Below are 27,442 nucleotides of genomic sequence, written 5' to 3' on the forward strand. Positions count from 1 at the left end.
ATAGAAATTTATGTTAAACTAAATCAGCCTATTCAAAGACTTAAGTCTGCAGGGTCAGAGCAGATTAATACACTTGAGAGTAAAAACAGTACAATTAATAATTATGTCAGGGCAACAGACATCATAAACCATGACTGTTGTGTACCTGTGACATGATAGACAGCTACCCTAAGTAGAGAGAGATAAAAACTAGGCTCTTTCTTCAGACAAAATAGGAATTAAAATATTCCCTCAAAATAGCAATAACTCATAATAAGCCCCATTTCTATTTTCACATTCTGCTAAACAGGGTATATAAATGGAAGTATTTAAATTATTTTGGTTTAAAGCCAGAAAACATTTTACAAGTAGCCATAATCAAAATTCAACTGTGGTAGAAATCACATGTGAACATTAAACTGCATTCAGCCCATATTTCACTGACTTCTATTCATTCTGCCAATTTGTTCCAGACAACTATGGATACTTGACATTCCAGCTCTAAACTGAGAATGAAAAAACACTTTCCCAAGTAGGGCAAATTATTCATGGATATTTAACATTCTCATTATAGAATATGATCTGGAACACTACAACACATACGAATCAAGAAGGAAATTAATGTCCAAACAATTTACTCTCTTACTGTTTCTGGTTCCCTCAGATTCAAAAAGATTTCTTCATACTCTGATAACAAGTCTGTCAGCAGTGTGGGGTCTTGGAAGGGTTTGGTTTCCCACAACTTTTGTACCCGTTCCTCCTCCGGACATAGAGCTAACGTGTAATGAGACCTTCTATTGGGGCAGCACAGCGAGGCAGCCAGCTAGGTGCAGGGTGAGGTTTCAATCCCCCTCCTCTCCACACACAACCAGAGGCATGTTTCTTTCCTACTCTGCCTAACTACCATATAACGATGACGACGACAAGGGAGGCAAGGCCAAATAATCTGCCAGAATCCTCCTAGACTCAACACACCTCTGTTTCTTTGGTTTACTAATGCCTGATAAAAGGATTATCACTGCAGGCATCTGATGCAGTAGCTTCCTCTCTGCTCTGAAAAAAAAATGCAACGAAAACTCACTTTTGTGCCCTCAGGTTATAACTGTGGCCCATTCTTCTAAAGAAAGGTGTGTTAACAGTGCATGCAAACACACACCAAATCTTCAGAAGAGGGGTCCATCAGTGCCCTAGCAGGTGATCAATTTTCTTTAAGCCAAATGAAGGTATCCTTTAACTCAGCCATTCAGAATTTCACATTTAACAATTTCAATTGGTGGACCAGGTCAAATTACAGTTTTTCTTTAAGTTGAATGAATCAAACATAACAAAGATACCAACAATCTAATGTTATCTTGAGCTGTACTCATTTATTCCTTCAACAACCATTTAAGTATCCATACTATGTTCCAGGTTCCAGGGATAAAGCAATGAATAAAATGTGCCTGGTTCCAATGTGTTTTCTTCTCTTTTTGTTCCCGCGGTGCTCTGCTGCTGTGTGGGACACCGAATGGTGCTCACCCCCACGAGTTTCAGTGTCACCCCACAGGTGACCTCGCGTTAGTTCAGCTGTCACCCCGGCCAACTCCTAGTGAGTTTCCTAGAGAGTTTTGTTGGTACCCCAGCAAGTGGTAGTCCTCAGCCTGTGGCATCTCAGGAACTTCTGCACACTCCAGTGGACTTCAAAGATGCCTGAATCTCAGCCTTGGGTGGGCTCTCTTTTACATATATCCCTTTCTTATACACCCTGCCTCAGTCCCCGTATCTGCTATTCCTCTATTCTTCAGAGTTCTCTTTACCCTTTAGTGGGTAATCTCTATGTGTTAGTAATTCTTCATATTAACTTTCCCTTGTTCAAATTACTACGTTTCTGTTTCCTGACTGGACCCAACACAGAATTGGTACCAAAAGCAGGGTGATTCCAGAAGACAGACTTATAAACATGGGATGTGGGGACTGATTTTTGTCACACCTTTGGGTTTAAGTGCAATGCTAACAAGCACCTTACCAATGGGAAATAGGATGCTAAGTAATCCATGGCACACAGTGGCAATACGATGAGTTGAGCTATCAACTGTGATTGTGCTGAAGTGTAAACTAAAGCAAGCACCTGGGGAGCCCAACCAGCTGCTGTACTTGAATGTTATGGTGGCAACGATGATTACAATAACTGTAGTATGGATAGATCCTACTGAACACACTGAGTGCTCACAGAAAGAAAATGACAAACTCAGGTCTCGCAAGCCCTGAGAGTTAGCCTGAAAACCAGACAGTGTATGTCACAGCCCCAAAGAATCTCTTATTTCCTGTAGCCACAGGTCTAAAATTGTTTACAATAAATTTTTTTTTGCATTACAGAATTTGTTGAACTCACAGTCTCACCAAGTTTCTCATGTGAAATTAGGACACTGACTGGAAAAGAATGGAATAATGACACTTGGAATGGAGACAACTACTTATAGCTAGATGAAATTTATAATCTTGATGCCCCAAGTCACTCTGGGCCACACCAGAGAAGGAGCTGGCCCTTTGGTGCCTGAGATACTACGCTTCCTGATTAAAATCCCTGAGAAAACTTCAGCCGGGGCAGATGCTTTCAAAGAGGATGCTCATTTCCCTCGTTGCCCACCACAACCACCCTCTGTTGCCGGAGACCCATAACCAGGTCAAATCTCAGCATGCTCTAGGGCAGGGTTTGGTAAGCTACAGACCATGGGCCAAATCCACCCAGCCACCTGTTCTTGTACAGCCCACAACCCAAGACTTTAGACTAGTTTTAGGTTCACAGCAAAACTGAACAGAAGGTACACAGATTTCCCAAATACTCCTGTACCACCATCCACCCCCCTGCATCAACATCCACACCACTGTGGTACACTTAGTTACAATCAATGAACCTATACTAACACATCATTATCACCCAAAGTCAATAGGGTTATTACACTTTTTAATGGTTTAAAAAATTAAAAGAGGAAAGAAAATTTGTGAAATTCACATTTCAGTGTCCACAAGCAAATGGACACAGACACACTCATTTGCTTATGTACTGTCTAGGGCTGCTTTGGTGCTACAGCAGTAGAGTTGAGTATTTGTGACAGAGACCAAATGCCAACCCAGGTCTAGGGGAACAGGTACACACTATGATCCTGAAGGAAATAGCTTGCACAGCAAAAAAAGACTCTGGTAATAACATATTGGCAGAAACCTGGGGAACATGTGTAGAAATAGATTCTAAGGACATTTGACCAAGGAGGGTAGAATATAATTCTATATTGGGCCTACTTTATTGATACAGGTTCACCTACTAGATATTCCAAATTTAATTAACTTATGCAGCTAGAAGTGGCTCTAACAGCTCACTCAGTTGGCTGACTAAAATTTGGACTCAACAGTGACCTACGTTTAATGAGAGAGAGATGCCAAAGTTTCCACGGCAGGGAATCCAAAGGCTTAGGAAGACGGAAATGTTCAATAGATTTTTCATCTGTGATCTAAGTTGCACAAGAATTCCCAGAAAGCACTGAGAAATACATTAGTCAGGGGGAGCACCTGCATCCTTGAAAAGCTCTGTGGTTGTTCTCCTGTGTAGTATGTACCTGTCCCCCTAGACCTGGGTTGGCAAACTTTATCTGTAAGGGGCCAGATGTAAATATTTATGCTTTGCAGGCCATATAGGCGCTGTCACAACCCCCAGGTATGACCATGGGGGATGTTATCACTGAAGTGGATTCTCTGATTCCAATAGGGATCGTGGGATCCTAGAATAGCAGAGGCCAAGTGGCAGCACTGACTTGCCAAAGACAAGGTGGGTACATCTGCCATAAAAGGCAGCAGGGCTGTATTAGTAATCAGAATGCCTTGGCCCATCAGGAGCTTTAGTGGTAGTTAATTGATTTCAGTGTTCCATAGGGAGCCTGCTAAAAAGTTTTTTCCTGTTGTATAGATCGATCTGTATAACAGGAAAAAACTTTACCCCTGGTAGTAAAAACTGTTCTTGATAAGTCAGGATCAAGACCTCTCATCCAGTTTCCAGACCCAAGTCAATTCACAAACCCAAGACCCCTTAAGGAAGGATCCTGCATTGTTCCCACAAGTACATACTGTGAATCCTGCCTCTACGCTTCCCCAAAGGCCACTTACAAGAGTGACTATTGATTAGAGAAAAGGAAATACCCGGACCTTTTAGGGATAACTAATTCCTGAGGTTCCAAAGTGCCACTGTGGCCGAGCAGTCAAAGTGAGGGCTTATGGTAGTCAGGTAACAGATGGAGTGCTTAGCTTAACTCAAGTCCAACTCACAGTGGACCCAATTGTTCCATGGACCCATTTTGTGGTTACTTCCTTAGTTCCTAGATGAATAATTGAGAACAGACATAATTGACAAGGGTCTTTAAAATAGGGAGACCTGAGTGGGAATCACCTAGAACATCCCCTCCCTACTAAGATATTAAACCAGAAGCAATACTCCTTACCTAGGAGATTTAGAGATTAATGTCACTATCACAGACCTGAAAGAAACAAAGGTGGGTGATATCTACCACATTCCCATTTAACTCATCAGTTTGGCCAGTGCAGAAGTTGGATGGATCTTGGAGAATGACTATGGATAATCCTAAACTAATTAGATTTTCCCATCTGGCAGCTGATACACCAGCATCTTTACTGGAGTAAATTAACATGGTCCCGGCACGTGGCATACTGCTGCTGACGCAGCTAGTGTCTTTGTTTTCTATACTCATTTGCAAGGACCACCAGAAGCACTTTGCTTTTACCTGCCCTTTATATGCCTCTGAGTCTTGCCTCGGGCCTACATCAGTTCTCCTATAATATAGCCCACAGTGATGCTGAACAAAAAATATCACACAGGCCCACTATATATTGGCATTATGCTAATTGGGTCTGATTAGTAGGACACAGCAAATATATGATCCAGTAGGTCCAATGATCCAGTAGGTCCAATTTGCCCCATGGCAAATTGGGATGCTGAATGGGGCGTCTAGCAAGCAAAAATAACAGAATTAGAGAGCCCAAACCTCTACATTGTGGGAGAAAATCTATATTCTGCAGACAACTATTCACCTTTAAAAAAAAAACAGCTTCACGCTTACTATTGGGCCTTGCTAGAGACTAAATGCCTAACCATGGGGCATAATGTGATCACACGACCATGAGCTACTCATCATGAACTAGATGTTGTCTAATTCATGCAACCATAATGGTGGGCATGTGCAGTACCAACCCATCATCAGGAGGAAACATGTAAGAGACCAAATTCAAGCAGGTCCAAAGATATGAGTAAGTTACCTAAGCAGGTGGCTCAGACTCCCTCAACTTTGACTCCTGTTGCAAAGCCCCCTCTCCCTTAACCCGTGCCAAGAGCCTCCTAAGAGTTCCATATGACCAGCTGAATGGGGAAGTCTGGTTTACACATGGATCTGCACAATATGCTGGTACAGATGCAGCACTACAGCCCCACTTAAAGGTAACCCTGAAGGACTGTGTTGAGAGAAAATCGTCCAAGCGGGTGGAACTTTGAGCAGCACATCTGGTTGCCCCTCTGCCTGCAGTGAGAGATGGTCAGAGCACAGATTTACATTGTTTATACTAACATATTTGTGCCCCAAGTGACTAATCATTAAAGGGCACTCATTGTAAAGGAAGCCCTTAATAACCAGGTTGACAAAATGACGTGCTCTATGGATAGCAGTCAGCCGCTTGCCCCAGCCACCAGAGTGCTTCCTCAATGGTAGGGAGAGAGGCTATGTATTGGATCAACAACATGGACTTCCCCTAAACAAGGCTGACCTGGCTAAAGTTACTGCCAGGTGTGTCTAATCTGCCACTAGCACAGACCCAAACTCAGCCTCCTATAGGGTACCATTCCCAGGGAGACCAGCTAGTTGATTACACTAAACTTACATCATGGGGGGGACTGTGGGAGCAGTTAGGGAGGGGCAGAGATTTGTCCTCAGTGGACTAGACATGTATTCTGGATATAGATTTGCCTTCTCTGCCTACCTTGCTTCTGCCAGTGCTCATGAAATGCCTGATCCACCATCATAACATTCCACACAACACCGCTTCCAATCAATAAAGTCATTTCACAACAAACTGAAAAAAAAAAATGGACTCAAGCCCATGGAATTAACTGGTATTGTCACAACCCATCACCCAGGATGGCTGACCTAATTAAAAGATGGAATAATCACCTACTGAAGATTCAGTTACAGTTTCAGCTGGGAGACAACACCCTAAAAGAATGGGGTAATGCTTTGCATCAGAGACCCTAATAGGGTGCTGTCTCCCCAACAGCCATAATATGTGGGTCTGAGAATCAAGAGGAATGGTACTATATCCAATAACCCACTCATCGAATTTTCACTTCAACTCCTGACAACTTTGAGTTCTGCTAGTTTGAAGGTCTTAGTTCCCAAGGAGGAAATAGACCTACCAGCATATATAACGGTTCAACCAAATTAGAAAATGAGACTCTGACATGGCCATTTGGGACTCCTTATTCCACTGAACCAACAGGCATAAAAAAGAGGGTTACTTTACTGGTTGGGATGATTAAGCCTCATTATCAAGGGAAAACTGGGTTGCTGCAACACAATAAAAGCAAGGAGGACTATGTCTGGAACCCAAGGGATTCTCTGAGGTACCTCTTAATACTTCCATGCCAATAATAAAGGTTCATGGAAAACTAGGGCAACTAAAAAAAGGGCCAGACTACTGAAGAAATGAAAATTTGAAATTCTGGATCGTTTCACCAGGTAAAGAATTTCTACCAGCTGAGGTTCTGGCTGAGGGCAAGGGAAACATAAAATGGGTAGCTGAAGAAAGAACTCACAGATATCAATCCTGGTCTCGTGACTAATTACAGAAATGAGAACTCTGATGGTTTTGTATATTTTATCTTTGTTATATTCTGTTTATTTGTACATTCTAACCATTTTCTTCTTTTCTTCCTTCTTCCATTATAAGTTGTCAAAGGTTAACTTTACAATCAGTCTCTTGACAAAAGAATATTCAGTGGAACTGTGATTTGAGGAGTGATTAACATATCCAGCAATGAATACCATGACTAAAGGTACTGAGCATCTCATTTTGGGGAAAGGACGAAAGCTGCTTCATCATATGAGAGACAGCTATATCTTGTTAGATGCAAACAAAAGAGTTGTTCTGCTGATATGTGAAAGCTCAAATATACGTAGACAAGTACATATGGATGCTAAGTAGCCAAAGGGGTAGATTGTGCCAGTTATCAATTTATTGTTTCTCAGCTCCAAATTGCCCCTTCACTGCCCTGCTTGTGATAATGGAGCTGGACCCTGTAAACGTTTCTCCTTTGCCAGATGGCATGATACTAGGGTTACTAGAAGGTGATGGAGGCAGGGGCTTCTCTTCCTGCTTCCAGGGTGCTTTTCCATTTTCTTGCTCCTGTGGTGCTCTGCTGGTATGCAGAACACCCAGTGGTACTCATCCCAACATGTTTTAGTGGGCACTCCTATGAGCATCTTTTCAGGCAAGTTCTGCCAGTGTCCCAAGCTGGCTTCCTGGTGATTCAGCAGCACCTCCATGTACAGTTTCCTGTTTTCCAACCTTGGTCTACATCTCCTCAGCAAACATCCAGTGAAGATATCCAAGAAAAGAAACTGGCTTTGGAGGAGGAGGGTATTCTTCCAAATTTTTCTTTCCTTTGTATTTTGCCTCAGTCCTGGGGTAGTAACTGCTCCCCTGTATCTGCCATTCTTGTATTCTTTAGAGTTCTCTCTACCCCTCAGTAGTTAATTCCCTGTTCAAACTACTGTGTGGTTTCTGTCTCCTGACTAGGCCCTGATTGATACAGATATTGAGAATTAAATCAGCAAGATGGCTAAAAGAGTAAAAAGTTCTCATCACAAGGAAAAAAAAAACTTTGTAACTAAGTGTGGTGATGGGTATTAGCTAGACTTTTTGTGGTGATCATTTCACAACATGTACAAATACCAAATCATTATGTTGTACACCTGAAACTAATAGTGTTTTATGTCAATTATACCTCAATAAAAAATAAATAAATAGGGCTTCCCTGGTGGCGCAGTGGTTGAGAGTCCGCCTGCCGATGCAGGGGACACGGGTTCGTGCCTGGGTCCGGGAAGATCCCACATGCCGCAGAGCGGCTTGGCCCGTGAGCCATGGCCGCTGAGCCTGCGTGTCCAGAGCCTGTGCTCTGCAATGGGAGAGGCCACAACAGTTGAGAGGCCTGCGTACCGCAAAAATAAATAAATAAATAAATAAATAATAACCAACCCGTGAGATGGCTTAAATCCACATTATAGGAAAAAACGGGGAAAAGAATGAGCGACGTTTAATGCAAAGAAAATAAATCATAAGGCACATGCTAAGCTCTAGTTAAAAGGCTATCATGTGCACGAGAGAACACACTGCATCTTTGCTGCTCACGACCAACAACTACAGCAGCTGCAACAGCAGACTAGCTCTTTATTTTACACGGAAAAGCAAAGACCAGAAATATTAACTTTTACTAAACAGAGAGCAGAACTCTTCAGTGAAGCTCTCTAAGCAGTCAAATGTCAATATTTAAATTTGTAATTTACACATCTTTGCATCTTCTCAGCTCATTTCAAGTTGTTGTAATCCCCATTGGAGGATCAGCTGTCCCAGGTTTTTGCAGTAACGAAGTCCTAAATTAATTTTCTCACAAGAAACAAAACAAAGGCTCTTCCTTCAGTTTGCCTGGAGTCCTTTTAAAGTTTCGCCTTCAATTCTGTCCTCTAGAAACAGAGAATCTCCAAAGACAAAGGACACCAAATGCGCTCTAGTTACATCCAATTAAAATACTGTTATACACTCATTTAAATAGGAAAAGGGGCTGATGGCCAAAGAATGATTTACTGGCAGAACTATTTACTAGGTTGAACCTGTAAGAACTTTCTATGTGGACATTAATCATTATCCCAATATCATTTTACATTTATTAACCCCTTCAACCAGGTTACAAAGCACTGAAAATACTTTCTGTCCCTTAACACAAACAATTCTTTTATTACTAGTTCTCATTTTATAGAGGAAGAACTTTGGGCTTAAAGAGGGCAAATAACTTGCCTAAGAGACCAAAGCTAGCAGGTGGTAGATCTAGGCCTGCTCTTTACACAGTTTTCTTAAATTTAAACAAACCACTAAGGGGATTTACTTCCAGAAAGACATGTACCAATAACCTGTCAAAAATTATTGCAATTATATCTGACCTTGCTCTTAACGTTCTTTGCCTACATGAGGCCTGAAACAAACAGAAAGAACCACCTACTCAGAGAAAAATGCTGGTGAAGAGAAAGGAAGAAAACATAATCAAACTGCTTAGGCAACTTCACAATACACAAAAATTTAAGCTAGATAATCTGTTTATACACAAGACAGCAAGGTGGCCCACTCCTCCTCAACGTTAAACGAAACAGCTGTTACGGTCTAGGACAGAAGTTTGTAATTTTCTCAATAGCACAGAAAGATCATAGCACCAAGTCTTTATTACTTTAATGTTGTTCTTGTTTTTTTTACCTCAGTGACAATGTTATAGCCATGAAAATGTATTAGGTAAAGAGGGATATGGAAAATCATAATAGACTTAACATTGTCAGGGATATGAGAGTAACATCAGAGCAAATGGGCAGAATGGCACATGCTCAGGCTTTGCCACGGGAGAGGGGAAAGGATATGTCTGTTTCAAGGATGAATGTAAAATTCCCTGCCATGTCTCTTAAATGCTACAGAAGCACAGCAAGGGATCTATGGGCCAAAGTCTTTTTTTTTTTTAATAAATTTATTTATTTGTTTTATTTTTGGCTGCATTGGGTCTTTGTTGCTGTGCACGGGCTTTCTCTAGTTGTGGCGAGAGGGGGCTACTCTTCCTTGCAGTGCGCAGGCTTCTCATTGTGGAGGCTTCTCTTGTTGCAGAGCACAGGCTCTAGGCACACGGGCTTCAGTAGTTGCGGCACACAGGCTCAGAAGTTGTGGCTCGCGGGCTCTAGAGCACAAGCTCAGTAGTTGTGGCGTACGGGCTTAGTTGCTCCACGGCATGTGGGATCTTCCCGGACCAGGGCTCGAACCCGTGTCCCCTGCATTGGCAGGTGGATTCTCAACCACTGAGCCACCAGGGAAGCCCTGGGCCAAAGTCTTGATATGCTTTAGAATGACCCAGAAATCTCCTCCTTCACTGCTAGAGGGGCTCTGCCGTGGCTCCTCCCACAGAGCTCCCCTCTCTGCTCCCATCAGTGCCTCCTCCCAGCCTTTCGCCTACCTAAGTTCCATCTTAGGAGACATAACACTGCCAGTTTAGAACAGCCTCCTTCCTTAGAACCACATTTCTTTCCTCCGCCTTTTTTTTTAAAAAACACATTCAACAAGATTATTCATTCAATAGCTACTGTGCACGTACTCTATGCCAGACACTGGTCTAGGTGCTGGGCCACAGCAGTGACCAAAACAAAAGCCCCACATTCTCATAACATTTATCTTCTAGTGGGGAAAGTCAGACAATAAACAAGATAATTAATGTGTACAAATAATAAAGCGACAGGTGCCATGGAGAAAAATTAGAGCAGAGAAGCAGGAGAGAAAATTGGAAGGGGTACAATTTTAGGTAAGATAGAAAAGACCTCGCTGAGAAGGTGGAGAGCGAACTACGAGTATATATGAGGGAAGAGTATTCCAGACAGAGAAAACAGCTAGTGCTCAGAGCCCAAGGCAGGGGCCCACCTGGCTTGTCCAGGAACAGTGGTGAGAACACCAGTGAAGCAAAGTTAGCAAAGGGGAAAATCAGGAGATGTGGTCAGAGAGGTGACAGGGGTATAATATGGCCTTATGGTATCTGGTAAGGACTTTGGCTTTTACTCTGAAATAGGAAACTACTGGAAGACTCTGAGCAAAAGAATAACATGATCTATGTGCAGGACCATTCTGGGTGCTTTTGAGAATATACTATAAGGAGCAAATGAATGCAAGGAGGGAGACTAATTTGGGAGGTTACTGCAATAGTCAATAGTGAGAGATGTGCAATAGTCACAGTGAGAGATGTGGGATGCAAGAGAAAGAAAGGATAGAGGAAGGCAAACATTTAGCCTGAGCAACTAGAAGAACATTCTATTTCTATTTAATGAGCTGGAGAAGGTTTTAGTTTTTTTGTTTGTTTTAGTTGCAGGGGTGGGATCAGAAGTACAGTTTAGGACACCTCAAATTTGAGATGTCAACTCTACATCTAAATGGAGATTTCAAGCTCTAATTTCAAATTTTCTTAGTTCTCATCCAACCTCCTCATGGAATTTAGCTAATATTACATATGTTCTTACAAAATGTTCCTTTAAACTCTGGTTAGCATTTAAATAATGTTTATAAATTTGTGCATTTCTCTCTGCAACTGGAAAAATTAGAACACACCCACAAGGCAGCTAACATATAAAGCAACATTAATTCTAAAGAGGTCTGTAAGTACATGATGGTTAATTTGAAAGTCACCTTTTTAAAATTTTATTTTATTTTTTAAATTTTTATTTATTTTTGGCTGTGTTGGGTCTTCGTTGCTGCGGGCTTTCTCTAGTTGCGGCGAGTGGGGGCTACTCTTCGTTGCGGTGTGTGGGCTTCTCATTGCAGTGGCTTCTCTCACTGTGGAGCACGGGCTCTAGGCGCACAGGCTTCAGTAGTTGCGGCACACGGGCTCAGTAGCTGTGGCTCACGGGCTCTGTATCTGTGGCTCACAGGCTCTAGAGCACAGGCTCAGTATTTGTGGCAGACGAGCTTAATTGCTCCGCGGCATGTGGGATCTTCCCGGACCAGGGATCGAACCCGTGTCCCCCGCATTGGCAGGCAGATTCTCAACCACTGTGCCACCGGGGAAGCCCACCTTTTTTTACTTTAAATGAGCTAGCTTTATTTATTTATGTTTACCATTTTAAACGTGCAGTTCAGTGGCATTAGGTACATTCACACTGTTAGGCAAACATCACGGCCATCCATCTCCAGAACTTTTTTCATCTTGCAAAACTGAAACTATGTACCCATTGAAAAATAACTTCCCATCCCCCTCTCCCAATTCCTGTCAACCACCATTATACTTTCTGTCTCTATGAATTTGATTACTTATATGCAGTACCTCATATAAATGGAATCATATAAGTGGCATCAGCATTTGTCCTTTTGTGACTGGCTTATTTCACTTAGCATAATGTCTTCAAGGCTCATCCAGGTTGGAGCACATGTTGGAATTTCCTTCCTTTTTAAGGCTGAATAACACTCCATTGTATGTATATATAACTTAGGTTGCTTCCACCTTTTCACTATTGTGAATAATGCTGCTATAAACAAGGTTGTACAAAGTCCCTGCTTTCATTTGGGTACATATCCAAAAGTGGGACTGCTGGATCATACAGTAATTCTATTTTTAATTTTTTGAGGACCTCCCATACTGTTTCCTATAATGGTTGCACCATTTTACATTCCTACCAGCAGTGCGCAAGAGTTCCAATTTTTCCACATCCTCACCAATACTTGTTATTTTCTGTTTGTTTGCTTTAAAATAATAACCTAGATCCTAATGGGTGTGAAGTAGTATCTCATTGTGCTTTTGATTTGCATTTTCCTAATGATTAGTGATGTTAAGCATCTTTTCATGTGCTTATTGGCTTATATATCTTCTTTGGAGAAGTATCTACTGAAGTCCCTTGCTCTTTTTTAATCAAGTTGTTTGTTTTCATGTGGTTGAAATGTAGGAGTGCTTTATATATTCTGGATATTAACCCCTTGTCAGATGCATGTTTTGCAAATATCTTTTCCCATTCCATGAGTTGCCTTTTTACTCTATTGATAGTGTCTTTTTTTTTTTTTTTTTTTTTTGCGGTACACGGGCCTCTCACTGCTGTGGCCTCTCCCGCCACGGAGCACAGGCTCCGGACGCGCAGGCCCAGCGGCCATAGCCCATGGGCCCAGCCGCTCTGCAGCATGTGGGATCCTCCCGGACCGGGGCACGAACCCGTGTCCCCGGCATCGGCAGGCGGACTCCCAACCACTGCGCCACCAGGGAAGCCCGATAGTGTCTTTTGATGAACAAAAGTTTTTAACTTTGGTGGAGTCCAATTTATCTATTTTTACTTTTGTTGCCTGTGCTTTTGGTGTCACAACCAACAAATCATTGCCGAATCTAATTTCATAAAGATTTTGCCCTATGTTGTCTTCTAAGAGTTTTATAGTTTTAGCTCTTACATTTAGGTCCTTGATCCATTTTGAGTTAATTTTTGTATATGGTGTAAAGTAAGGATCCACCTTCAACCCAATACCAAGACTATCTTTTCCCCACTGGATGGTCTTAGCACCTTTGTCTAAAATCATTTGGCCATATATACAAGGGTTTATTTCTGGGCTCCCTGTTCTATTCCTTAGTCTATATGTCTGTCTTTATGCCAGTTTCACCACTGTTTTACTTACTGTAGCATTTTGTAAATTCTGAAATCAGGAAGACTGAGAGCTCTAACTTTATCTTTTTCAAGATTGCTTTGACTGTTCGGGATCCTTTGAGATTCCATATGAGTTTTAGGACAGATTTTTCTATTTTTACAAAAAAAAGGTAGTTGATATTTTAAGGGAAAAAAATCCTTTGAAAAAGCACTTTTTTTCTTTTCCATAATGGTTCATTACAGGATATTGAATATAGTTCCCTGTGCTATACAGTAGGACCTTGTTGTTTATCCATTTTATATATAATAGTTTGCATCTGCTAATCCCAAACTCCCAATCCATCCCTTCCCCCGCCCCCCCTTGACAACCATAGTCTGTTCTCTATGTCTGTGAGTCTGTTTCTGTTTCATAGGTAAGTTCATTTGTGTGATATTTTAGATTCCACATATAAATGAGATCATATGGTATTTGTCTTTCTCTTTCTGACTTACTTCACTTACTATGATCATCTCTAGGTCCATCCATGTTGCTGCAAATGGCATGATTTCATTCTTTTTTTATGGCTCAGTAATATTCCATTGTATATACGTACCACATCTTTATCCATTCATCTGTCAATGGACATTTAGGTTGTTTCCATGTCTTGGCTATTGTAAACAGTGCTGCTATAAACACAGGGGTGCATGTATCTTTTTGAATTACAGTTTTGTCTGGATACATGCCCAGGAGTGGGACTGCTGGATCATATGGCAACTCTATTTTTAGTATTTTAAGGAATCTCCATACTGTTTTCCATCGTGGCTGCAGCAACTTACATTCCCACCAACAGTGTAGAAGGTTCCTTTTTCCCTCATACCCTCCCTCTCCAGCATTTGTTATTTTTTGAGTTTTCAACGATGGCCATTCTGACCAATGGGAGGTGGTAACCTCACTGTAGTTTTGACTTGTGATAATTAGCAATGATGAGCATCCTGAAAAAGCACTTTGAATCTTCTACCAGTGACTGATATTTCCCTACTGTTGCTGGAAGCTCATAGTTGGAATAATCATTTGTATACATCCTCTTATCCACACCCCAGAATTTTTCACAAGGCATTAATCCTTGAACAATGTAAAAAGCATATAAAAATCAGTATTATTCAAATTTCTCCTTAAAACATTACGGTGGGAGCCCTAAAATATATGAAGCAAAAACTAACAAAATTGAGAAATAGATAATTCATCAATGATTGTTGGAGACTTCAATACACCACTTTTAATACTGGATAGAACAACTAGGAAGAATATCAACAAGAAACAGAAGACCTGAACAATATTATAAACCAAGCAGGCCTACCAGACATTTATAGAACACTCCATCCAACAACAGAAGAACATACATACACATGGAACATTCTCTAGGACAGACCATATGTTAGGCAATAAAACAAGCCTGAATATATTCAAAAGGACTGAAATTACACAAAGTATGTTCTCCAACCCCATGAAATGAAATTAGGAAATGACAACAGTAAGTAATTTGGGAAATTCATAAATATGTGGAAATTAACAACACCCTCCTAAATCAGCAATAGGTCAAAGAAATCACAAAGGATATTAGAAAATACTTTGAGACAAATGAAAGTGAAAACACAACACTTAGGAAAACCAAAACTTATGAGAAGCAGCTAAAGCACTGCTCAGAGGGAAATTTATACCTGTAAATACCTACAATAACAGGGAAGGAAAAAAAAAATCTCAACTCAATAACATAACCTTCCACCTTAAAGAACTAGAAAAAGAAGAGCAAACCAAACCCAAAGCAAGCAGAAGGAAAGAAATAACACAGATTAGAGAGGAAATAAATGAAATAGAGAAATGAAATAAAAAAGAGAAAAACAGAGAAAACCAAAGTTGACTCTTTGAAAAGCTCAATGAAACTGACAAATCTTTAGCTAGACCAATCAAGAAAAGAGAAATGACTCAAATTACTCAATTCAGGAATAAAAGAGAAGACATCAACGCCAATGTTACAGAAATAAAAAGGTTTCTAAAGGAACACCAAGAACTATAGTTTGTTAACAAAATACATAACCTAATTGAAATGGACAAACATTCTAGAAAGATAGAAATTACTGAAACTGATTCATAAAAAAAACATTAGTATGGAAAATTCAAAAACTAAAATTGTGGTTAGTTACACAGTTTCTAACAATTAGGCATGGAAATTAGTTCCATGATAGATGGAGTTGAGTCAAATTTCCCAGTATAGAACTCAAAGATCTCATACTCCATGATAAAGTACAGGCCGACAAATCTTTTGTTGAATTAATCTCTTGGTTAATTGGACACCACTTGCGCCCCCCCCCTCACCCTTTAAATCCCATCCAATAGGACTAAGCTCTCTTTGTCCACAGCAGTGACTAAGTTAGTAATACTTTACTGTATTGGTTTTTCATCTTTCCGTTTTCACTTTTTGCAGTCTCCCACTCTTGTTTCCTGAGATCACTTCTCAAAATAAACTACCTACATGCAAAACCCTTGCCTCAGCCTAGATTTTCTCCCAGAAAATAGTGCCTAAGAAAGGCTTTAAATAGGCCTTCAAACTTCTGTTCCTTCCGACTACCTTTCTGATGATTAGTTAGCACTTAAGAAGATCCACTGAGACATGACAATGTGGTAGAAAGAGCACAGCACTTCTTCCCAGACTGGGTACAGCCTGGATCTCTCTTATTTACCAAAGTTCAACCTCTTCAAATGAAAAATGGATGCTGTTATCCATTCAAAAGCACTTTACAAACTCTAATGTGTTATACAAATGACAGTTACCCTTATTACTAATGAGATGTATCAGGCAGAAGAATCTGTTCATGTCTAGATTCAGGTAAAAATACAAGATCAACTTATAGTAGCTGTGTGTGAATGTTCTATGAGTAAAAATCTTCTGGTCTCTGATAGAGTGTGGCTCTACCTACAATGCTTTAATTTTCTTAGAAAGGAGAATGTATTCGTATATTACTTACAGAATTACAAATAAAAAAAGAAAATATTCTGTATCAACAAATGCCTTTTGACATAGGGTAGAGTATCATTCCACAAAGAGAAGCAAATCATATAAATGAGGTTACAGTTTAAAAAGTATTTCAGAATTATGGACTCACTCAAAGCTCAGGAAGAAGCTATTTTGTTTCATTAAACACAAAACTCCAACAGAAATAGAAATCGAATGGCTCACAGTATAATTAAATGCTTTGCTTAGATGAAGATTCTTAAGCTCAGTCCCTGAGCTGGTTTCAAGGGAGTCCTAAACGCCCTATAAGTAAATATAACATGTGTGTTAATGGGTACATGTGGATTTTTCTGAGAAGTTTTATATTTTTACCAGAAAACAATAAACCAAAAAAAAACTTTAAGAAACATTAGATGTTGGTATTTTACTGGTGTGTTTCCAAAATGCAACGCATATCTTAAAAAAGAAAGGAAAAAAAAAACTAAAGCTTTGTTTTCAGGATTTGAGGAGGGGCAGGGAGAATGGCTGCCTTGCTGTGTCTACATCTAGGAACACAGTGTACAGCTTTATGTTCAGGCTTCATTTACGAGCTATAATGCCAGCATGTGGGTTGGTTACAATAGCTGTTCAGAAACTCTAACATTACAGATTTTTCTGTTAAGATTTCACATTTTTTATGACAAATTTTGTCTAATACAAAATCCTTTGCATTCCATCTGATGATACAACTGACAGGGATGAAACACCTAGGATACTTTCTGTGTCATGACATTCTAACAAAGCAGTTTTACTGTTTCACTGCTGTTCTGACCTGAAGGAATGATAACACATCCCATTCAGAAGAGTTATCACAATAAAAAGCCATCGACTCTGATCACAATGGAAACCACTAGTAACACTGCCATTTGTGGAGCACTTAGTATACTGCATCCAGCCCCAGTGTAAATAACACTAATTTGGCTCCATGGCAGCAGAGATGTTTATTTGTGGTTAAGTCTTGTTAAGCCTTCACTGTAATGAAAACAGCATCAAAATAAAATGGAGGATAATCCAGTTTTACGCATGACTTAGAAATAAAACACTCTCTTCCTGCCCCACCAGTCCTGTGTCTTTGTCCAGAACCCTCTCTAGTCTCCCAGCCCCACCATATTACCAGGCCAACAAGGAGGAAGAATCCACCTGAAGCCGGGTTTCATCTCACTTTCATCAAAATGAATACACTAATAAAACCCAACAGTTGTTCCCATCACCAAAAGTTTAATCCTAGGGTACCTATAAGGTTAGTCAAGATTGAGAATTATTCTTTATAGTACTTAAATTATTGTGCTTCAAACCTAAGAATAGATTATTGAGTTCTCTTAATGCAAAGAAACCTAAGAACATTAAATTGAGCTTTCTTAATAAAAAGAAATGTTTGCCAAGCTAAAAAAGTTCTTTATGCCATGCAAATTACCTTAGGTATTCAGTCTTTTCAACGTCTTAATTCAGTCAACATACTGCGTTTGCAAATCTATCAACTGTAAAGACACACTAACCCACAATGGCTAGGAAATTGGGCATTCCATTGAATTCTTCCCAGATACAGCCTACTAGATTATCAAACAATAAGGTTACAAAATTAAAATGTTATTGAATGTAACACGTTTTATATATTAAGTCAAAAGGCATTTTAGGAAGACTGTGAATGTGAATTTTAATTGGACTAAACAAAAGTGTAGTGTTAGAAAGTATCTAACAGTAATTGATACGCCATGGCAACTGTCTTTTGGAATAACTTCTTATTGGAATAACTTCTTATTGCTATTCTGCCAACTGTCTTTCTCATCAGGTGCTATAAAATATCAAATAGTCATTTGGGCTTCTTAACTCTTACAGATTCCAGATAAAAGGGAGTTCACTCTGATAATCCAAAATGACAACGTAAGTGAAGGTGCCTGGCAAAAAGTAAAAAGCCCATATAATTATGGAATTACTATGAATCAGATTAGAAGCTTTGTTAGACCAAGAGCTCATGTCTCAAGGGCCTTTATTTACAAAACTCATGTTTTGGCCACATTATACTTCAATAATTAAGACCCCAACCAAAATCCAGTCCATACGGTGTTGGTGTAAGATGTTTATTAAGTGTAATTTATTTAGCACAATGATCACATTAAAATGTCCCAATATACAAAACCGTTGAAATCTAAAGTCACAAAAAATACAAACTTAGGTGAATGAATAAAGTTATAAAAATATTATTTAAAAACAAAGTTCTACATCTTCAACATTGGGCCAAAGAAGGAAAAAAACAAGAGAGAGAGAGAGAGAAAAAGAGAGAGATTGCATATAAGAAACAACACATTTCAACAGAGCAACCCTGACCGGTCTTGGCTGCCTCACCAGCGAGATCCTGGGCCACTGAGTGTGACCATGATGGCAATACAGCATTTCATTGCAGGACTGGCTACTTCATATGAAGCTATATATGAAACGTTACATTTATTTCCTTCAAAATGAAACATCCAAGTGAAACAGAGCTAACAATATACACTAAATTTTAGCTGGCTGATAGTAGAAATTTTCAACAATTCCATAAATTCAAAAAGAAACATATTTGGAAAAAAACAAATTTCAAAGAGAAATAAACATGACAAAATGGAAATTAAAGTGGAATAAATCAATGTCAATAATGAAGTGTGAGTGTATGTTTCTGACCACAGCTATACCACAGGGGTCACACCCAGGCTTTTCTACCCACCTGTCACCTAGACAAACTGCAGAGATTAGTTAGAAGTGATAGAAGGATGTCAAGCATGATTTTTTTTAAAGTTAGCACTAACAGTTGTGAAAAGTTCCTTGGCTAGAAAAAAAAAAAGGCACAAAAAAAATATGAAACAACTACATACCAAATGAAAAGAACTATGTTTTATTTGATGGTGTGCTCTCCTACGGTATTTTTCATATTTTTCTCCTTTGCTAAGAGTTTTCATATTTACCAACTGCTTAGAATGTTAGCATAAGCACTTCCCTCTAAAATGTACCTCCCTTAGTGTCTTCTCTCCAGAACCCACAGAAGGAATTCCTGGCAGACGAACAAACCACAGGACCACAGGAGGGAACGCTTCCTAAATTCCAGAAGTCATTGCAGGGTCTTGGTTTAAACTTTCATAATATTCTAACTTTCCCATCCCCAAAGTAGTTTTGTATCAGGGGATCTAAAAGAATGTACATCTCAAATCTTCCTCAGAACCTGGTGCCAAATATTTAATCTGAAATAATCAGTAGCTTAGTGATTATACAAACCTGCATAGTCAGTAAGAGGATAGAAAATTTTAAAGAGTATCTCACATTCCAGATCTTAAACCAGAACTCCTCTACAATTTCAAAACATGGCCCATGTTTTATATTCTATTTCTAAAAATCTGATCAAAGCTTATCATTTGAAAAGTTCCACAGTATTTGTCCCAGATGGTTTCAGATTTTTTTAGCTTTTAGTTTGGGAAAATGAGGAATGAGAAAAAGAAAAGTCCTACTGGGACAATCCTCAGAATGTGTGAAAGTAAATCCTAAGGTTCATGGTAAAGGACTTGACACACAGGTTATTTATATGTGACCGACCAGTCCCACCTCAGGCTGCACAAAGGCACCTCCACAGTTCATAGGGAGGCTAACACTGAACAGAGCTGGAGTCCAGTCAGAAAAGCATTTCATTAGAAACCTAATAATTGGTTGTAGTTCTTCGATGTGTTGCAATTTAACTTCATTCTCAGGTTGCTACAGAAAAAGTTATTTTCTATCTGTATCAACAGCCCAGTATTCTAACAATACAGGTTTCCATTTTCCTTAACTTCCCAATTATTATCTTGATAGTTCATGATCATGTTAAGAAATTTGGGATATGAAATTCCACACACAATAATAAGGCTGTCAAATTTTCAGGAGAACCTAAGCCTGGACAAATAGATCATAATTTCATAATAGAAACAATTTCGGCCCAACTTGCAAATAACAAAGGATGATTTCATTTCAGGAAATATTTTTCAAAGTTTAATCAGAACTACTCTAAATTAGAAAACTTTAAATTAAAATAGCTATCATTATTCAGATGTTAGTAAGGCAGAGACAAACATAGGTAGCCTGAAAGATGAATTTACCCTAAAAGCGAGCTCACAGAGGGAGGGAGGAGGGAGAGAAGAAGGGAGGTTCACGGCAGTGCTGGTGGCCTCGATCCCTTTATGAAAGCACGCCTTCTCATTTGCTGCTATATTACCCTGATTCAGGTTGAAGATCTGAAAACCAAATGAAAAAGGCCAACTAAAAATGTTTAAAGTAAAGAAAAATGTGAGACTGAATTAAATTAAAAAATGAGTTTTAAAAGAGAACAAGAAATAAAAGACATTAGATGACCTTCATAAAAATACTGAAATTAAAAGGAATTCATCTGGTACTTTGTGCTCACAAAGGGAAACGAGGTTCCATCAAGCCCTGCGGAGCACAAAAGGAAGCAGGTGGTTTGCTCAGGCATCGGCAGAAATGGGCCCCGAAGAACTACCCTCAGCTTCTTCTATATCGTGTCCAGGAAGGAAAGCAAAGCTCTGCAAAATGCTGAAGGTTTTACAAGTGTAACGGTGCTTAGGAAAGATCACTGGTCTGGTGTTGCAGCAGCCCCAGTGTTGAGAGACACGTTAGGCTTCTAGGAGGAGAAAAATAGAAAGAGAGGAAGAAGTAGGAAAGGGAAGGAAAGGGTGGAAAAGCACAGATCATTAGTAAACAGCAAGTTCAACATTGCAAGATGCTCATAAACCCTTTATACACTGTCAGCAGAGGGGGTCTGCTCTTAGGACTACAGATTAACACTCTGAAGGAAGCAGAAGTAGGAATTTCCAAAAGAGCACGGAGCTACATGCTCCAGTTAGTGATGGCCAAATTAGAACGATGTCACAACATGCTCTGAAAACATGCACTCTTGGCCCCCTCCCTACTCCTTTCCACCCCCAATGAAACATGCGTATTTTCAGTAAAGCACCTGTTTTAATATAGTCAAGAGGTCAGGTTGAGAACACAACATCTCCCCAGGTGTGCAAACTATATTCTACACAGTGGTGGAGAGGTGTCCAAGAGCAGAAAGACCTGCTCTCATAATGGCACTGGGCAGTTCATAAACAGCTGGGCTCTTTTTTGCAGCCAGAGAACTGAAGTCTTCAAACAGTAAGGGCCAGGCTGCATGTTCTTCCTGTTCTTTTTTCCTGCACAATTAAGCTGTGGCAGTGGGAAACAATTGCTACATAAAGTCTGAGTCTCCTCTGGTCAGACCTGACATCCTGCTGGAGAAGAAACCTACTCTAGTGTGGTAGTCATTTCCTTCCCGGATGAAAATGGCATTCATTCTTCCAAATGGCTAACCAAATCAATCCCTTCAATCCTTTCCTTCCCCTAGCACTGCCTCCTCATTAAAGAAAGCTGAATTTATTCATTTTTTAAAAGTTTGTGTTCAAGCTTCTCCTTTAATCATGGGGATATTTCTACAAATATGTTCTTAAAACCAAAATTATATAGACCTTTGCTTTCAAAGCAGACACAGAAACAGTCAACACTACATACGAACTAAGATTATCAAAAAAACAAAAAACTTTCAGTTCACAAAACTGGAAGATAAATAAGGTCGCACTTCAGGTTGTTTCTAGCTTTTGAAGAGTTCCTAATTAATGAGTTGCTAATAAGGATTTATTGTCACTGGGTAAAACTAACATTCACAACTAATAGAACCTAGTCATCAGTAAACCTAACATACAAAGATGTATACAACATTTCTAAAGGTCACAGAATAAAGAGTAAATCCTGGAATAACTGCTAGTGCTAACAGAAGGCTTTTTGGAAGCCTTAGAAACCAAGAAATCCTATGGTAGCTCAAGGAAAGGCTTCTCAAGGCTAAGGTATGCGTGCAAGAAGAGGAACACAGACATGGCTAGCACTTGCCTCCCTGCAGTAATGTGAAGCAAACGTTACGCCCAGTTAAAAGTCTTTTCAGTTGGGTCAACAGCGTCAGCCTGATTGTGCACTTAAGCTAATTAAGTTCAGTTATTTTTTAAAATTCAACATGGCTCTCATATCAGCTACCTAAACACAGATTTACATAGTACTGTACATCCCTACGGACCCTGCTACTGCTTCAAGAATTTTGCTCACTTCAAATACACTGGGGGAACCCACAGGAACTCAGTGCTAGCCCTGGTAATGGGCTAGGCATCAGAGACAGATTTCAAAAGTAACAGTTAAGGGAAAAATAAAGGAAAAACAGACTGAGGGCACAACAGAAAGTAAAGAACTTTTAATTTCCAGCTCACAAGTTTCCTAACATTGAGCCATGGAAAGCAAACTGAGTACAGTATGCATTCAGGGATGAGACCTGCCCAAAGAACTGTAGCAGCCAAAGGACTCCATTATAACATTTTTTTTGGTCATTCTGCAACAAAAGCATATTGTTAAGACTGATCCAGCTCCTATGTGGTACAACTACAAAAGATATTCAAGAAATATCAAATGAAATTCTCTCTTTCCATTGTTGGAAATGTTATGAGGCAGATGCCCTGGGTTTAAATACAACCACCAAGAACAAGAGTACCCTTAGAAATAATCCATATGCTTCCACTAACAATCCTCCTCAAAGGAGCTGATCAAGGTGTTTACTGTGACTGTTTCACCCACACATTTGGGGATTCCTGGGAATCACTTACCAGTGGCATCATTCCCTTCTATTCCGTGGTCACCGTTGGCAAGCACTGTTGCTTGAGAAGATGAAGTACCTGCAATGAGCACAAAGAATAATTACCCACTGTGACAGATAGAAAAATGAAAAACAGATGCAACTACTGTCTAACTAGTAGAATTTTTGTCACTCTTCATAGCATTAGCTTAAAGCAGATAAAATCTGTCCAAAATTTAAAGATCCAATAAAAGGAAATCCAGAGACACAGAACAGAACTGAGTCACTGATTTCTATGGCATCCAAACTCTGATAAGCACCACGACTACAGGAGAAGCTTTCCTAATAACAAGTCTAAGTCTTTCCTGCTCTGTACACTGTCAGAGGTTACTATTATACTCAATAAAACCATCATGAAGCACCACAGGTTTAGAACCTGTGATTCAAACCAAATGGTCCAAGGACACAGAGCCGTTTAAAACAACCCCCACGTGGGACTTCCCTGGTGGTCCAGTGGTAGAGAATCCACCTTCCAATGCAGGGGATCCGAGTTCAATCCCTGGTCGGGGAACCAGGATCCCACATGCCACGGGACAACTAAAGCCCACGCGCCACAACTAGAGAGCCCGTGAGCTCTGGAGCCTGAGTGCCACAACTAGAGAGAAGCCCGCGCACTGCAACGAAAGATCCCGCATGCTGCAACACAGCCAAATAAATAAATATTAAAAAAAAAAACCAAAAACAACCCATGTAGAAAGTCCAGGGCACCATCACTGCTCCTGTACATGAGGATTACCTGGAAGTCACCAGCAGCACTTCTGGAAGCAGTGGGCTTTTTTTTTTTTTTTTTAAAGCTATCCTTATAGATTATAGTTGTATCTTATTTCCTAATAACTAAGGATGTTGAGCAACTTTTCACCTGTTTACTTGCTATTCTTTTATTTTCTTTGGTGAATTGAACAGTCAAATTTTTTGGACTATTTTTTAAATTGGGTTGTGTATTTTCTTATTATTGAATTTTGAAGATTCTTTTTTTTTTTTTTGCGGTATGCGGGCCTCTCACTGTTGTGGCCTCTCCTGTTGCAGAGAACAGGCTCCGGACGCACAGGCTCAGCAGCCATGGCTTACGGGCCCAGCCGCTCCGCAGTATGTGGGATCTTCCTGGACCGGGGCACGAACCCGTGTCCCCTGCATCGGCAGGCGGACTTTCAACCACTGCGCCACCAGGGAAGCCCTGAAGATTCTTTATTGTTCTGAATACCAATCCTTATCAGATGAGTTTTGCAAATATTTTCTCCCATAAATGTATTTTCCAAGAAAATACATCGAAGAAATGTATTTTTGTTTTCTTAACTGTCTTTTGAACAGCAAAAGCTTTTGATTTTGATAAAATCTAATTTATCATTTTTTCCTTCATGCTTCCATGCTTTTGGTGGAATATCTAAGAAATTTCTGCCTAACCCAAGGTCACAGGATTTTCTCCTATGTTTTCCTCTAGAAGTTTTATAGTTTTCATTTAGGTTTCCCATTGAGGTCTATGATACATTTGGAGTTAAATTTTTTACGTGGTATAAGATATGGGTCTATATTCATATTTTTGTACATTGACATCTAATTGCTCCTTTACTCCACTGATTCCTTTGCACCTTTCTTGAAAATCAACTGACCATATTATGTGTAGGTCTGTTTCTGGACTCTCCTGTTCCACCAAACTATAAATCTATCCATTTTGCCAGTACCACAATGTCTGGATTACTGTATTTGTATAAAGTCTTGAAATGATGTCACACAAGTCATGCAAATTAGGTCTTTTCCAAAATTGTCTTGGTTATATTTTAGTGTCTTTGCTTTTCCATGTAAGTTTTAGAATCAGTTGTTGATTTATACAAAAAAATCCTGATGGGATCTTGACTGCACTGACTGTATAGATCAATTTGAGGACATATAACCTTTTCTGAAAGGCTCTGACGATATCTAACATTTCAGCAACCTGCCTAGGTCTGCAGTCAGCCTGCCAACCCAAGAGGTTCCTACAAATCACTCTTACTTAACAACCTCACAGGGATTTCCCTGGTGGCATGGTGGTTAAGAATCCGCCTGCCAATGCAGGGGACATGGGCTCGAGCTCTGGTAAGGGAAGATCCCACATGCCGTGGAGCAACTAAGCCTGTGCGCCACAACTACTGAGCCTGTACTTCTAGAGCCCGCGAGCCACAACTACTGAAGCCCGCATGCCTAGAGCCCATGCTCCACAACAAGAGAAGCCACCACAATGAGAAGCCTATGCACTGCAACGAAGAGTAGCCCCCACTCTCTGCAACCAGAGAAAGCCCGCGCACAGCAACAAAGACCCAATGCTGCCAAAAATAAATAAATAAATTAATTAATTTTTAAAAAGATTAGGGAACTAAGTCAAATAATGCTTAGTTCCCTAAGATTAGTAGGAAAAAAAAAAACCTCACAGACATATTTTTCATAAGACAAGTAAAAATCTAGAACATATGCTACTAAAGTATAAAATGCAAGATTTTACTTTGGAAGACAGCAAACTACAATGTCCAAGCTTCTAGGTCTCACAAATCCAAGGCAGAAATCTTTCATACAAACTCAATGAAAAGATCATTCATTCTGTAATCTCAGGTAACGGAGGAACAACTAAAGAGAACAACCTAAAAGAAGAAGGCAGGGGCTTCCCTGGTGGCGCCGTGGTTGAGAGTCCGCCTGCCGATGCAGGGGACACGGGTTCGTTCCCCGGTCCGGGAAGATCCCACATGCCACGGAGCGGCTGGGCCCGTGAGCCATGGCCGCTAAGCCTGTGCGTCCGGAGCCTGTGCTCCGCAACGGGAGAGGCCACAGCGGTGAGAGGCCCGCATACAGGAAAAAAAAAAAAAAAAAGAACAAGGCAGACTGAAAAGAAAATATCAACTAACTGGAAGAAGAGGAGGAAAATAAAGGAATGAAAGATAACAGACTTTTATTAAATACCCAGTATGCACCATGCTAGGGCTTCACATATTGTTTTACTTATCCAGAGATAGAACAAATATGAGCTAGAACATATTTGGCATAAATAAATTCCCTTTTACCCTCACACAGTAAGCTTATAAAATTTATTCTTCCTAGCTCAAGAAAGAATGCATATTTTCAAAACTCTGCCTCAGATGAAAATGCAAATTGCAAAAAAATAAAATAAAATGCAGACTATAGGAAAATGAGAATTACAAAAATGATACCGTCTTCTGGCCATGAGAGTGATAAAATCTTTTTTAAAATTTGATAATAGCCTGTGTTGGCAAAGGTGTAGGAAAATGGGTAATCTCATACTCCACTGGAGGAATATAAATTGAAACAACGTTTTCATGAGAAAATCTGGCAGTCTATCAAATTTTGAAATACTAGCTTAACTCAAGAATCCATTTTAGGTGCTGGAGAGGGTGTGGAGAAAAGGGAACCCTCTTGCCCTGTTGGTGGGAATGTAAATTGATACAGCCACTATGGAGATCAGTATGGAGATTCCTTAAAAAACTAAAAATAGAACTACCATATGACCTAGCAATCCCACTACTGGGCATATACCCTGAGAAAACCGTAATTCAAAAAGAGTCATGTACCACAATGTTCACTGAAGCACTATTTACAATAGCCAGGACATGGAAGCAACCTAAGTGCCCATCGACAGACGAATGGATAAAGAAGATGTGGCACATATATACAATGGGATATTACTCAGTCATAAAAAGAAACGAAAATGAGTTATTTGTAGTGAGGTGGATGGACCTAGAGTCTGTTATACAGAGTGAAGTAAGTCAAAAAGAGAAAAACAAATACCATATGCTAACACATATATATGGAATCTAAAAAAAAAAAATGGTTCTCATGAACCTAGGGGCAGGACAGGAATAAAGATGCAGAGGTAGAGAATGGACTTGAGGACATGGGGAGGGGGAAGGGTAAGCTGGGACAAAGTGATAGAGTAACAATGACATATATACACTACCAAATGTAAGATAGATAGCTAGTGGGAAGCTGCTGCACAGCACAGGGAGATCAGCCCGGTACTGTGCAACCACCTAGAGGGGTGGGATAAGGAGGGTGGGAGGGAGACACAAGAGGGAGGACATATGGGGATATATGTATATGTATAGCTGATTCACTTTGTTATACAGCAGAAACTAACACAATTTTGTAAAGCAATTATACTCCAATAAAGATGTTAAAAAAAAAAGGAATCCATTTTAGGTATGTAGTTCACAAAAAGACATACAACACACATAAATAATCAGAAAAGGTGTGGGGAAAAAAATATACCAAACACCACTGGTAAAGTCCTGTTTTAACTGAGCACCTTA

The 27,442-nt window shown here is 39.9% G+C and overlaps 1 protein-coding gene across 1 annotated transcript in view; it reads right to left on the bottom strand.

The window, feature by feature from the left end:
• The window catches only part of MAP4 (microtubule associated protein 4), a 168,628-nt gene that overhangs the window by 67,830 nt on the left and 73,356 nt on the right, over positions 1-27,442 (bottom strand). Inside the window, 1 exon segment of the mRNA XM_060022383.2 lies at positions 23,125-23,193. Coding sequence (XP_059878366.1) covers positions 23,125-23,193 — 69 coding nt within the window.

This window comes from Delphinus delphis, chromosome 10 (assembly GCF_949987515.2).
Source record: "Delphinus delphis chromosome 10, mDelDel1.2, whole genome shotgun sequence".
In the NCBI taxonomy this organism is placed as follows: Eukaryota; Metazoa; Chordata; class Mammalia; order Artiodactyla; family Delphinidae; genus Delphinus; species Delphinus delphis.